Raw genomic sequence first — 14,560 nt, 5'->3', positions numbered from 1 at the left:
AGAGAGAGCCGTCCCACGGGCCCCTGTAAGGCACCGTTACAGGGAACGGTGAACACCGGCACGAGCCCTTATAAAGGGGGGAGCAGCGCACGATCAGGTCTTTTCAAAAGTTGACCACGTGGAAAAAAGAAAAAGGGTAAGATGCAGCAGCACTTAATAAGGTACATAACGGAGCAGCGAAAATGGATTCGCCTCGGGTATCAGGCTATGGGTGATACACAAAGTCGGCGGCAGGCGTACCAGGTCGAGCGCGAGGAGCAAAGGGCGAGTAGGAGTAGGTCCCCGGAGCTACAGTTGTTGGCCTCACCGCTAGTGTCAACCGCGGGATCCATGGGACCGACGGTGTCCCCCATGGTATCGCCGGGGTACACCGAGGCGGAAAGTGACCTAGAATTGGTGAGCTGGGAGCCGGCGCCACGGAGAGAACGCGCACGCGAGGCGAAGCGCGAGGAGCCCCGGACCAGCAGACGCGAGGAGCCCCACACCAAGCGCGAGGAGCCCCGGACCAGCAGTAGCAAGGAGCTCCGCACCAGCAAGCGCGAGGGGCCCCGCACCAGCAAGCGCGAGGAGCACCGGACCAGCAGATGCGAGGAGTCCCGCACCGGCAAGCGCGAGGAGCCCCGGACCAGCAGGCGCGAGGAGCCCCGGACCAGCAGGCACGAAGAGCCCCGCACCGACAAGCGCGAGAAGCCCCACCCCAGCAAGCGCGAGGAGCGGCCTGAGGGAGGAAGGAGGGGGCGCACGGAGACGCGGAAGGAGGAGCCCAGTGAGCGGGCCTGGAAGCGGGCGTCCACGCGTTCGACGCGTACGGCCAAGGAAGAGGAGTCGTCGGCACGCACAAGGGGGAGGTCGACGGCGCGGCGAGGGGATCAGCGGCCGACAGACCCACAGGTCGAGGAGCCGCAGCCAACGCCGGCCGAAACCGCGGTCAAAGAGCCGCAGACAACGCCGACCGAGACCGCGGTCAAAGAGCCGCAGGCAACGCAGGCCGACATCGCGGAAGATAACGCGGCCGCTGAGGCACGACGCCTCGCGGAATGGCACCGGCGGTTCGCGCTGGCCGCGGCGGCGGAGGAGCGGAGGCAACGGCGTGTATGGGAGGACGCCTTGACGCTGGCAAAGAGGCTGAAGGCCACGCAGGAGGCTGAAAAGGCGGCGCAAGAAGCGGAGGCGGAGCGCCACGAGCGAGACGTCGCGCACCAATGGCGGTGTATTAGCCGGGTCGACGCAGCGGAGCGAAGGGAGACGGCGCGTCTGCGGGCGGAAGCGGAGAAGGCAAGGGCGACGCGGGCGGAGGGCGCGGCAGGCGGGCTGGCGGTGATCTCCAGCGACGAGGAGGAGGCGGAGTGCCCACCAGCGCCGAAGGCGGCTCGAGTCCAGTCGCCCGAAGAGGAGTGGCAGGAGAGGCTACGACGAGCCGAGGTGGAGGAGGAGGAGCTCTGGCAGCCACCCCCTGAACACGTCGAGTCCGAGGAGGAGCCACGGCCGCAGGCCCCACCGTCACCGGGGGCAGAGGAAGAGCTGTTCCGGCGTCGGCCGCCGGCTGACAACGCGCGCGGTCAAGGGGGTCAGCAGCAGCAGCATCAGCAGCAGCAGCGTCAGCAGCAGCAGCATCAGCAACAGCAGCATCAGCATCAGCAGCAGCAGCAGCGTCAGCAGCAGCAGCATCAGCAGCAGCAGCATCAGCAGCAGCAGCATCAGCAGCAGCAGCACTGGCACGGGCCACAGGGAGCCGCCATCGGGCCGTTCGTCTCGCAGGAGGTGCGCTCCGCGGTGCGAGACGCACATATCGTGGGCCTCTGGGCCCGCGCCCCAGCAGCCCGGGCAAGAAGCGAGGGAGGCTCGACTGTGGGAGGAGGCACCACGCGCCAGTGACGACCGGGACCCGAGGCGGCGGGCACGGCCACAGGAGTCGACAGGCCCAGCGGTGGCACCCACCGCCGAAGAGGTGCCCGAGGAGGCGCCCGGGAGGACGGCAGAGGTCGAGACGGAGGGCACGACGAACACGCCAACATCACTGACGGCGGAGGGCCCAGCGGCGGCGCCCGAAGCCGAGGTGGCGGCCGACGGCGAAGCGGATGACGGCGCAAGAGCAACGGCGGAAGTGAAGAAGGGAGAGAGGTCCTTGGCGATGGCCGGAACCCGGCCAGGGCGAGCGTCCGAAGCTGGGCCGACAGGCGTCGTGCCCAGGGGAGCGGGCGGAGGCGCGCCGGCCCGATCTCCAGCGCCAGGCATCGTGGCCCCAGACGAGGTCGGCGGACAACTCACGGTGGCGGGCCGTCAACCGCGAGGAGTGGCCGGCCGTCGTCACGCGCTCTCTCGCGCGGATAAAGCCAACCGCAAGGAAGGTGAAGCGTCTGGTCAACGACGGGGGCGTCCGGTACCGGCTATTGGTGTCCACCGACCGGCAGGAGGTATTCCGGGCTAGGTATTGAGGAGAAAAGAAGAGTAGAGAAGAAGAATGGAGAAGAAAGTAACTGAAAACAAGAACAAGTAAAAAAGAAAAAACAAACCAAAAAAAAAAGGGGTGTTTTAAGAAAAAAACATGGTCTTACCTTGCAGCAGAGGAACAGCGGGGAATCGGGGGAGCTTGAATGAAGGCGGCGGAAGGCGTCAAAGCGGGAGGGAACTTACCCGAAGCATCCAGAGGGCCGGCGGAAAGCAGGCGGCCCAGCGAAGGGTAGTAGGAAAAACCAGACGCGCACAAGGTAAACAAAGAAAACACCCGGCATCGCGAGAAAATAGTACGTTTCCAGTCCATTGAGGAATTCGCGATCCTGAAGTAGAATACGCACGCTGCGACATATCGAGTAGAGCACAGAAACGACCCTACGCTGTATCGAGTGGAGCGTAAGGGCAACGCTGTGTCATATCGAGTAGGGCAGAATAGCGACCGTACCCTATATCGGGAGGGGCAAAAAAAAGCTCCTATGCGAACTATCGGTAAGGGGGAATCGAATCGATCGCGCTCATCGGAGAGGTACGGCAGCACCGCAAGGCGTGAGGCCGAAAGAGGGCGCCAGGGGGCACCCGGGTCGAGAACAAAGCACGCGCGCCGGTCGCGCGGGGCTTTTGAAGCATCCCAAACCTTGGACGCGGATAACCGGGGTTTTATGCCAATAAAAGAAAGGGGGAAGTGTGAGGAAAGGTATTCCCACACGTAGGGGGCAGTGCAGGGTTAAGGTTCCCTTAAGGGAATGAAGGAACGCCGATGGAAAAATACGGGCACCGCATGGCGAAAAGTGCCGTTAGCGCCAGGCGGCATCGGCGGCGCTGACGCAGAAGTGAGCCTATAAGAGGAGGGCCGCGACCAGGAACAGAGGACAGTCAGCAAACGGAGCTAGCAAAAGTGAAGTGCACAGTGAGCGACAAGAGTGAGACCAAGCGAAGGGAAAAGAGCGTTAGAAAGCGAACACGTTGTGTGAGGATTGAGAGGCGGACTCGAGCGTGCAGCCAAGAGCCAAAGACCCCAATCCCTTGAACCAACGGTGCCACGCTTGACGCGCATCCCACCAGGAGTGAGGCACCCTCGGGCCGCAAAGCCAAGGGAGTCGAGTGAGAGCGAACGCGTCAGGCGCCTGACTGAGAGGCGGATTTGGGCCACGTGCCAAGAATCGCTAGCCCCAGTCAGTAGAGCCGGCGGTGCCACGCTCGGCGACGCCGTGGGGGGCCCAGGGAGCGACACGCTCATCGAACCACAGAGGAGAACCACGAGGAGAACCCGCACCGGACTCGGAATAGCGTAAGATAGACTTAAGATACCAATAAAGCATATTAGCATACCAGTACAAGACCCAACCCGTGCCTTCTTACTTGTCGTCGGGGCAACATACAAATATTGTTGCAGCGAGCCTACCGACCGCTGAGCCAGCCCAGCTGCATCAGACGGGAAAAGAACGGATCGTTACAACGTTCCCCCTCGTTTGTATTCTATTACTTTTATTATGCTTTAATACTTGTTCTTATATAGGGTTAGCAACTAGTTGTGGGGGTCTGGGACTGTGGTTTGTTGGTGAGGTAATGGGGCGTAGCTATGCGGTACGGCCGCAAAGCATTGCTTCGCACAGCCGTTCCTCCGTACTCCTCCGACACTTTCCTTTCTCTCTCCGCTCTCCGTAGTTCCCGCATTATAGTGGCGGCGAACCTAGTGGTGGCATCCCACGCCTTGGGATTCGCTACCATGAGCGGCACGATCCCTCCGACGCTAATGCTGGTGGCTAGCTCATCCTCTAGCTGGCGCCTCTCGTACTCGAAACGGTGGCATTCAAAGAAGACGTGGTGAGCGTCCTCCACGATACCTCGACCACATGATGGGCACCAGTCCTCCGTTTCGTGTCCAAACCGCTTCAGGTACGATCGGAAGCATCCGTGGCCGCTCAGCATCTGAGTGAGGTGGAAGTCCACCTGTCCGTGCTTCCTCTCCAACCACAGCTTGATATCCGGAATCAGCTGGTGGGCCCAGCGTCCTTTAGTCGAGGAATCCCACTTCATCTGCCACCTCCTGACGGTCTCGTGCCTGGGTGATTCTCTCTCGACTCCGGTGGGAGGATTGTGAGGATCCTGATGGCACATAAGCGGTGCGTTGCTTCGACTCCTCGCATATAGCTCGGCACCTTCGTCGCTTTGGACCACACTGCGGCAGCATACAGGAGCTGAGAGGAGACGACGCTGGTGATCAGCTTCCTCCTTGCTTGCTTTGGCCCCTGGTGTTGAGCAGGATTTGCGAGAGTGCTCGGCAAGTCTGTGCGGCCTTTGTGTTGGCGTACTCCAAGTGCTCTCTAAATGAAAGCCTAGAGTCCAGCATTACTCCTAGGTATTTAAGAGCCCTTTGCGAAGTAATGTCGTGTCCGCCGACCGACACTCGGGCCGTCTCCACCTTCTTCCTGCTGCTATTCAGAACAGCCTCGGTCTTGTGGGCCGCCAGCTGTAATCCCGCTATGGCGAGCCACGTCTCCACGGCACGGATTGCCCCGTTTGCAGCTGCTTCAACTGCTGCAAGGTCCTTGGCTACCACTACGATGGCGACGTCATCGGCAAACCCGACGACCGTCGTGCCCTCGGGAAGATTCAGTCGCAGAACTCCAACATACATCGTATTCCACAGGAGCGGCCCCAGCACCGACCACTGCGGGACTCCAGCAGTCACTCTATATGATCTTATCCCTTCGCTCGTCTCGTACAGCAGCACCCTCTCACATACCTATTCTCAGGAGGTATTCCGGGATCCGTAGCCTCCGTAGGGCTTCCATCGTTTTACCCCAGTCCGCAGAGTTGAAAGCGTTTTTTATATCCAGGGTAACCAGCAGGCAGTACTGCTTTTGGCCCGCTCTCCAGCGGGTCCCACTTATTGCATTCTCCGCTATGTTGGTGACTATGCCAATGGCATCCAGGGTTGATCTGCCTTTCCGGAAGCCATACTGGTTGGGCGACAAGCATCTTCAATGGCACGGCTGAGCCTACGTGCAATGAGCTTTTCGCATACCTTCCCCGCGTTGTCCAGGAGACAAATTGGTCTGTACGAGGAAGGCTCGCCTGGTGGTTTCCCTGGCTTGTTGAGCAGCAGTAGCTTTTGAATCTTCCACCTATCGGGGAAGGTACCTTCTAGCAGACACTTATTGAAGACCTCGGCGAAGGCGGATGGCTGTAGTGCCAATGCCAGTTTTAAAGCCCTATTTGGGATTGCATCCGGGCCTGGGGCTTTTTTGCTGGGCAGGCTCCTACCGGCTTCCAGGATCTCCGCTTCCGTGGTCATTTCGATGCCCGTGATCGGTGCGTCGCTTTCTAAGGGGCCTGGACACCTCTGTTGCTCGCTGGGGAACAGGGTGTGCACTATGTCCTCGAGGGTGCTGGGGTCCGTTGGCGCCTTGCTCCCGGCACTTAGCCGCTTCATAACGATGTTGTAAGGCCTGCCCCAGGGGTCTTGTTCCGCTGTGTCGCAGAGCTGGAGAAAGCATTCCCGTTTGCTGCTCCGAATTGCATGCTTCAGTGCCTTCCTGGCGGTCCTATACTCCTCATGCGATGTGACGAACCAAGTCGTGCGTCGCGCGCTCTGCATAGCTCGTCTGGCCCTTAGACACGTTGTCCGGAGCCGGTCGATGTCGGCGTTCCACCACACGATTGGCTCGTGGTGCCGCATGAATGGCTTCCCCTGTCTCATGCTCCTGTCACAGGCCTCCTCCATTCGCAAGGCGAGCTGGTTGGCCGATTAGTTGGCACTTGTGTCCCCGAGGGCCTCCCACGTCTCGAGGCTTCTAGCCAGAGCGCTGGTGTTGAGCGTGTCCACGATGTAGGCTTTGCTCCTCGCGCTTGATCTGCTGGGTCTGGGGCGTTCGCCAATGGTGCATACTATGGCTTCGTGGTCGCTACCGGTGTACACGTCTCCTATTCGCCACCTTGCATTGCGCAGCTGCGAAGGGCTCGCGAACGTTAGGTCAATGATTGACCCAGCGCTACCCCTGCAGAAGGTTTGCTGGGAGCCCTCGTTCAGCAGCGCTGGTCTAGCGATGCTAAAGTTTCTAGCAGGATTCGGCCTCTTGCGTTGGTGACTTGACAGCCCCACTCGTGTGCCCACGCGTTGAAGTCCCCGGCGATTAGGACTGCCCCGCGGTTTCTCGCGTCTTCAGCTAGTTCCTCAATGATTCGGGCGAAGGACTCGAGGGGTAGACTGGGCGCTAGGTAGCAGCTGTATACCCATAGGTTGCCAGCTCTCGCGCGCACAAATCCGTATCCTGCCAGCACATTGCTGAGTTTGCAGGGATCGCCTCCACATGCCCACAGGGATGACTTCCCTGTTCTGTCGGTCGCCCAGGATTCGTTGTCACCTGATTTGTACGGCTCGCTGAGGATGGCCAGGTCCGATTTGAGTTCTCTCACCGTCTGCAGGAGCAGGTCCGTCCTGTGCGGCCCTACAGTGATTCAGATTGAGCTGGATCTCTTCCATCCTCTTGTTCCGGCTACGTCTACTAGCTTCGAGAAGGGACACTGCCGGCTTCCCGATTGATGGCCTCTGTCCTCTCGGACTCTACCGGCGCAGACGAAGCAGGTTGCCTTGTTTGGACAGTCTGCTATCTTGTGCCCATTGACGCCGCAGCGAGTGCAGCACCCAGTTCGGTCCACCGCACTATGGCAGTTTGGCGTTTGTGCCCAATCTCCAAGCACTTGTAGCACCTAGGCTGCGAGTCCTTCTCCTTGATCTTACATACCGTCCATCCCACCTTGACCTTGCCCTTGCCGAGGACCACTTGAGCATCCTTGCTCGGCAGTCCAATTACGGCAGTCTGGGTGTCCCGGTATGATGGGCGTAGGCTTCTCACATTCACCGAGTCGGCTTTGATGGCAAATTGTTCCGCTAAGGCCTTGACAAGGTCCTCCGCGGTAACTAGCGGGTCCAGGTCGCTGATCGCTAGCACGCCAGGTCGTCCTCGTGTCTTCGGAAAGGGCTCGTACCTCCGCTACTCCATCCAGTACCGATTCGAGGCTCTCCTTAATCCTTGTTGCGCTTTCTTTATCGCCTCTGTTCAGCTCAAGGAGCAGGTTACCATTGCGGTACGGCGGACCTTGTTGACGCTCGTACTCAGGTCCTGAAGCTGACCGTCTTCTCTCCGGGTAACCAGGGCCAGCACCTCGCTGTAGGTTTTTCCTTTCGCCTCGACGACCACGGCGTCCGGGCGGTGAGGTTTCCTAGCCGGCTTCTTGGCTGCCCTCGTCTTCTTGGCCACCTACCTCCATCCGCTGACCGGAATCTCGGGGCTCTTAGTCTGGCTCATAACGCTGGGCGTCGCCACGTCTTCTTGTGGCGGCAACGGGGCTTTCTTCTGCAGCCTCCTGGTTGCGTTGGCGCCTTTTGGCTGCCTTGGTCGCGTGGGGGAGGGGGGGGGGCCGGATCCATCAGTGGCTGGCTTAGCCTACGCCACGGCTCCGTTTGCGCCGCGGCATCCTTCTTCCAGACTGTCGTTGTCTGATGCTCTTTGTCCATGCTCATGCTCTTGGTGCTCTGTGAGCATTTTGAGCACAGGACTGCGGCGTTGAGGCCTTCCTGCCTGGCGCTTCTGCCCGCTGCTGATGCTTGGCTTGCTTCATTGATGCTCGTGTGAAGCTCCTTCATTCGCACGAACATGTTTCTCGTCGCCATGTTGATGTGGCGCGTATTCTTATCCATCATTCTGCTATGGACTTCATTCAAGATATTTCCCAGCTCTTGGAGGTTTTCGAGGCAGGTTGCCTCCTGGCAGGCCTTACTTCTCTTAGGCGGCGTTTTTCTTTGCAAACTCTCTGGGCTGGCTGGGTCCCGTACCCTCTTAGGGGTCTCCCGGGCGTCCGGGTCCATTCTCTGTAACTCTGCTCCTGGAGCTGACGCAGCTGCTGGCGATCGGGCGAGCTTGCTGCCCTTCATGAAAGCCAGGTTTTCGTCCTCTTCCATTCCTTTGCTCGATGTTCCAGTTAATTCGGGGTCGATTTTAATTTGAAATTTGAAATTTCGTTTGGCGCGTAACTCTGCTCCGGCAGCCCTGTTCCGTACGAGGCTGTCCGGCAGCACCGTCTGAGCTGCCACCCTGCGCGATCACCTGACTGGCAGCTCGGTGATCAGCTGCTGAGTGGGAGGCTCCCGGCGAGAACCGTAAACAGAAAAAGAAAGACAAATTTGAGTGAGAAAATTGTTTTGCTACAAATCCACCAACAATGTGTATAGCGGAAGGCGCCAAACAAGAGTTCACCCCTCTCCCCCTCCTGCGCGGAGCGCACTGGATATGCCCCTGCAACAGAACGGGTGGTTGGCGAGGGCCGATTTCATACGCAGTACGTACCGGTGCTTCAGTGACCTGCTCGTAACAGCTTTCCTTTCAGTTGCCAGGCGTGGCGCGGATTTTTTTGCCGGAAAACTTGGAGCTCGTGATAAACACAACCGCACTTGGAAAACACTCAAATGTGTGTCTTTTGCTATGGCCAGGCGACCCTTGAAGAGCATGAATCTGTACGTGGGTGTATCTGTGTGTGTGTTTGGGGGGTGTAAGCGTGTGTGTGTGTGTGGGTGCGAGTGGGCTAATTTGAAATGAGGTCGCCTGTCGACTTTCCTTGCGGCTGGCTGCTGCTTGTGCCGCTGACAGTCCCGATGTCGCGCGATTTCCCACTGTGCCGCGCCAAAGACATCAGCGACCACGCTGCCCTACGGTTTCGGCACGCAGACACTGACATGCTTTCAGTGCGCTTGTGTGTGAAACTAAAAGCCGTATATGCTGCGGGCGAAACCGGTTTATGGCCGTGCCGACCTAGGACATACACACATATACACAACTACAAGCATATTTCTGTGTTGGCCCGAGCTCGTGCTGACCGAGGCATTGACGAAGCCGAGTAGCACTTCGGAGGCGAAGGTAGCGTAAAAGAGAATTGAAGTACTAGCCCCGCGCGCCCGTACCATGAAGCGTCAAACGAAAATTGAACGAGGGGGAACGTTGTGAGTTGCTGCGTACACCGCAACTCTACAGTTATACCCGATACTAAGTCAGTATGGCTCTCCTCCGGCAGACGCCGCTAATATTAAACGACACGACAAAGAGTGCCTGCGAGAGAGACAAAAAATCAGTCTGAGCGTGACGTCGGGCGCTGCGTAGCCACTGCAAATTGATTTGTTCCTATTGGCTATAAAAATGATCTGATCTGATCCAGATTCAGCAATCTGATAGATATGGTCATTATCTATGATTCTGCGTTTTTAGTTTTCTCGAATGTGCAATATTGTGGATGCAACAGATTTTCGTTTTTTGTGGGGGCGGAAGGGGGTGCGCCGAAATTCTGAGATATACGTTTTATAGTGAGATCTAACAGAAGTGCGGATACCAAATTTGGTTACTCTAGCCTTAATAGTCTCTGAGATTTGTGGATGCCCCAGATTTTCGTCCTTTGCGGGGGCGAAAGAGGGTGTGGCGAAATTTGGACACGAAACGGTCAAGGTCCGATATCACAGGAGTGTGGATACCAAATTTGGTTGCTCTGGATCTTATAGGTTCTGAGATCCTTGAACTCATATTTTGCAATTGGCAAAACCGACCATGAAACCTGTGTGTTAGAGAGACAGAGCGAGAAAGAATGAAATTGTTTTCTTGATTCTGGCTATAACAATTATACGATCTTGTTGAGATTTTACACTCTAGAACGTATAGTCATCCTCTACGATTCTGCGTTTTTGGTTTTATCGTATCTTTAAAAATGTAGATGCCAGACAGACATGGCTCAATCGACTCGGCTATTGATGCTGATCAAGAATATATATTCTTTATGGGGTCGGAAACGATTCCTTTTGGACGTTACACACATCCACTTTTACCACAAATCTAATATACCCCAATACTCATTTTGAGTATCGGGTATAATTATTGTTTTTCAGCCCCGACTTCTAAAACATACAAAATGGAAAACGAGATACTTAATTGAAACTGTTGGTTGTGTCCTAACGATATCAAGTACTAAGTACGAATTAAAATAAATTTAAGAAGTTAAAACGTCAATGAATTGTAGTGCATTATTTACATATAAGCTTAAAACTAGATATGAGACTTTAAAATTGAACTAAGAACAAAAAGACCGATAAACAAAACAGGCCAAAGAACAAAAAAGAACGAACTAAACCGTCTGCTTTTCAGATTCAGCAATCTGATAGATATGATCATTATCTATGATTCTGCGTTTTTAGTTTTCTCGTATCCTCAATATTGTGGATGCAACAGATTTTCGTCCTTTGTGAGGGCGGAAGGGGGTGGGGCGAAATTTTGAGATATACGTTTTAAAGTGAGATCTAACAGGAGTGCGGATACCAAATTTGGTTACTCTAGCCTTAATAGTCTCTGAGATCTGTGAATATCCCCAGAACTTCATCCTTTGCGGGGGCGGAAGGGGGTGTGGCGAAATTTTGAAACAAACTCGTCTCGGTCCGATATATAAGGAGTGTGGATACCAAATTTGGTTGCACTAGCTTTTATAGTCTCTGAGATCTAGGCGCTAATGTTTTACTCTAAGCAAAGCCGGCTATGCTACGTGTGTGTTAGAGAGAGACAGGGCGAGAAAAAATTTCTTTGGACGTTGACATGCAATGACTGCATCTTTCTAGAGGCGATGCAGTTACTGCACCGTCAAGTGGCCCGTGTGACACCAGCAGAAGGCTGTTACGCGCGGATCCCAGGCAAAACGCAGCCCTCCTCCCGCCCAACCGACCGAGGGGCGCTGCCGCATGACGCGCGGTGCGTAGCCGAACCAAACGCGAACATGCAAGATAGCTATTAGACTAGCATTCGAGGAAAATTAGTACTAAATTTACTAAGAAACTAAGCATGCAATCAAAATACAAATACCACTACAGTTACTAATTAATAGAAAGGTGTGTAAGGATTAATAATTTATTAAGAGGAAGAGAATTAGTGGTGGATATAATATGGTAGAGGGAATTATAATCCGAGCATAAGACCCTAAACGGTTCATGCAAGGAATAATTCGATCTACAAAGTGGAAGGAACAACGGTATAAAATTTCTAGTCAGTCTAATAGGAATCGTGAAGTTTATGCGGCTCAACAGATCAGGGCTGTCTATGTCACCCCTGATCAAGTTGTGCATAAATATCACACCAAGCATTTTTCTACGGTTAACTAAGGATGGGAGGTTAACTTATAGTAGTCTACTAGAGTAAGATGGGAGTCTTACACCCGCATCCCAGTTAAGGCCCCGCAGAGCAAAGAGTAAAAAGTTTTTCTGTACTGATTCTATACGGTCCTGGTGTACTTTGTACTGAGGGCACCATACACAGGAGCCGTATTCTAAGATCGGACGAACAAGCGAGGTATAGAGAGTCTTTGTTATCTAGGGGTCGTCAAATTCCTTTGACCACCTCTTTATAAACCCAAGCACGCCCATGGCCTTGTTTACCATGGTAGAAATGTGTTCGGAAAACTTTAACTTGGGGTCTAACATAACACCCAGATCATCCACCAGGGTAATTCTCTCAAGAGAACCACCAAATAGGGTGTAGGGAGCCAACAAAGGGCTAGAACGATGAAATGTCATAACTTTGCATTTCGAGGCATTAAGGTGTAACAAGTTTGCACAACACCATGACTGAAAGTTATTGAGATCGGATTGCAAGCGAGAATGAAATTAAATGTCCTTGTACTGGACACAGAGTTTAACATCATCCGCATACATAAGTACTCGAGAGTATGTTAATACCGAAGGTAAGTCATTCATAAAGAGTGTGAAGAGTAAGGGGCCTAGATGGCTGCCTTGTGGTACTCCCGAAGAAACCTTTACTGGTAAAGAGAGGGAGTTTTTGAAGAGGACTCTTTGAGACCTAGACCAAAGAAAGCTAGAAATCCATCTCAGGAGGTTGGGCGGAAACCCTAAAAGGTCAAGTTTATGCGCTAAAAGGGAATGGTTTACAGAGTCGAATGCTTTACTAAAGTCGGTGTAAATAACATCCGTCTGTAAGTTACATTGAAAGCCTTTAATAATGAAAGAGGTAAACTCTAACAAGTTCGTGGTGGTTGATCGCCGCCTTATAAATCCATGCTGAGTTGGAGATATGTTGCAAGTGCGGAGTTAAAACCTTCTGAAATTGTTTTCTTGATGCTGGCTATAATAATAATACGATCTTATTCAAATTCTGCAGTCTAAAAGATATGGTCATTCTCTACGATTCTGCGTTTTTGGTTTTCTCGAACACAATTACTCTAGTTTCGAGCTCTAGTTTACTACTCTACTCTAGAGCTCTACTCTAGTTTACATTCCAGAGAGACATATGAGTGGTGCACCTGCTGGCTAACACTCAATTGGCGAGGAATAAAATTTTACCTTTAATCGTTTCTTAAATTTTGTTAATTTAAGACTGCCTCGCCTTACCCTGGACCCTGCCACACCCAGATGGCGACCGAGCAAGACGTCATTTCCGATTGTCCCTCAGGTTTGGTGGCACGTTTGTCGGCATGAAATTCCAGCCTCCCTTTGGGAGGCATGCCTGGCATGCTTTAGATTCACTTAATTATAGATGGGACACGCACGGACCCATTCCACCACACGTCCCCACGCTGACCACAGGGCCTCCCCACCGGCGCTCTCCACGCCACCTCTTGTCCACAGCTTTGGTCATATTTATGAGGCTTTAAGGGCCGAGCAGAACACAGAATATGGAGTATGCTTCTGTCTGTGGCTCTGGCTGTGGCTGTGGCTGTGCCTGTGTCTAACGCCTGCTTCTGTGGACAGCCATAGGGCAACAATTACCACGAATAGAATGCATGCAAATGACTGGGGAAATGTTTTTAAAGAGCATCATCTCAAGAGTCTGCCAAGTGCGTGTGGCATTGTGTGTTGTGTGCCTTTTCTTGTGCACCTTTAGGTCCCGTTCGTTGTGGATCTACTGAAACGCCCACACCCCATTCTGCTCTTTGGAAAAATATGCAACATTTGGCTCCGGAGAGTGTTTTTTAGATGTGTGAAATTACATTTCATATAAAAACATTCTGTGATTCGCGTCAACCTTTTTATACCCGATACTCAAAATGAGTATTGGGGTATATTAGATTTGTGGTAAAAGTGGATGTGTGTAACGTCCAGAAGGAATCGTTTCCGACCCCATAAAGTATATATATTCTTGATCAGCATCAATAGCCAAGTCGATTGAGCCATGTCTGTCTGTCCGTCTGTCCGTCCGTCCGTCTGTCCGTCTGTCCGTCCGTCCGTCTGTCCGTCACCTTCAGCACCTAGTGCTCAAAGACTATAAGAGCTAGAGCAACGATGTTTTGGATCCAGACTTCTGTGATATGTCACTGCTACAAAAATATTTCAAAACTTCGCCCCGCCCACTTCCGCCCCCACAAAAGACGAAAATCTGTGGCATCCCCATTTTTAAAGATACGATAAAGCCAAAAACGCAGAATCGTAGAGGATGACTATATGTTATAGAGTGTAAAATCTCAACCAGATCGTATAATTATTATAGCCAGAATCAAGAAAACAATTTCATTCTTTCTCGCTCTGTCTCTCTCTAACACACAGGTTTCATGGTCGGTTTTGCCAATTGCAAAATATGAGTTCAAGGATCTCAGAACCTATAAGAGCCAGAGCAACCAAATTTGCTATCCACACTCCTGTGATATCGGACCTTGACCGTTTTGTGTCCAAATTTCGCCACACCCCCTTCCGCCCCGCAAAGGACGAAAATCTGGGGCATCCACAAATCTCAGAGACTATTTAGGCTAGAGTAACCAAATTTGGTATCCGCACTTCTGTTAGATCTCACTATAAAACGTATATCTCAGAATTCCGCCCCACCCCTTCCGCCCCCACAAAGGACGAAAATCTGTTGCATCCACAATATTGCAGATTCGAGAAATCTAAAAACGCAGAATCATAGATAATGACCATATCTATCAGACTGCTGAATCTGGATCAGATCGGATCATTTTTATACCCAAAAGGAACAAATCAATTTGCACTGGCTACGCAGCCCCGACGTCACGCTCAGACTGATTTTCTGTCTCTCTCGCACGCACTCTTTGTCGTGTCGTTTAATATTAGCGG

General features: G+C 53.4%; 1 protein-coding gene across 1 annotated transcript; it reads left to right on the top strand.

Annotated features, from left to right (window-relative positions):
• Positions 1 to 207: 207 nt before the first annotated feature.
• LOC117192905 (proteoglycan 4-like) lies at positions 208 to 3,983 on the top strand. The gene is made up of 4 exons (XM_033397644.1): positions 208 to 396; positions 490 to 1,208; positions 1,759 to 2,121; positions 3,971 to 3,983. Exons 1-4 carry the CDS (start codon positions 208 to 210, stop codon positions 3,981 to 3,983), a joined length of 1,284 nt encoding a protein of 427 aa, XP_033253535.1.
• Positions 3,984 to 14,560: the final 10,577 nt, after the last annotated feature.

The sequence above is a fragment of the Drosophila miranda genome, assembly GCF_003369915.1.
Source record: "Drosophila miranda strain MSH22 chromosome Y unlocalized genomic scaffold, D.miranda_PacBio2.1 Contig_Y2_pilon, whole genome shotgun sequence".
Lineage (NCBI taxonomy): Eukaryota > Metazoa > Arthropoda > Insecta > Diptera > Drosophilidae > Drosophila > Drosophila miranda.
Note: the sequence above shows the minus strand (reverse complement) of the source record. Positions and strands in the feature narration are given on the sequence as shown.

Bases quoted from the DNA above. Each gene is read 5' to 3' on its own strand.
- LOC117192905 (XM_033397644.1), top strand. From the start codon at position 208: ATGGGTGATACACAAAGTCGGCGGCAGGCGTACCAGGTCGAGCGCGAG. The intron at 397-489 runs GTGAGCTGGGAG...CCCCACACCAAG, and splicing joins CGGAAAGTGACCTAGAATTG to CGCGAGGAGCCCCGGACCAG. The intron at 1,209-1,758 runs GTGTATTAGCCG...TTCGTCTCGCAG, and splicing joins GACGTCGCGCACCAATGGCG to GAGGTGCGCTCCGCGGTGCG.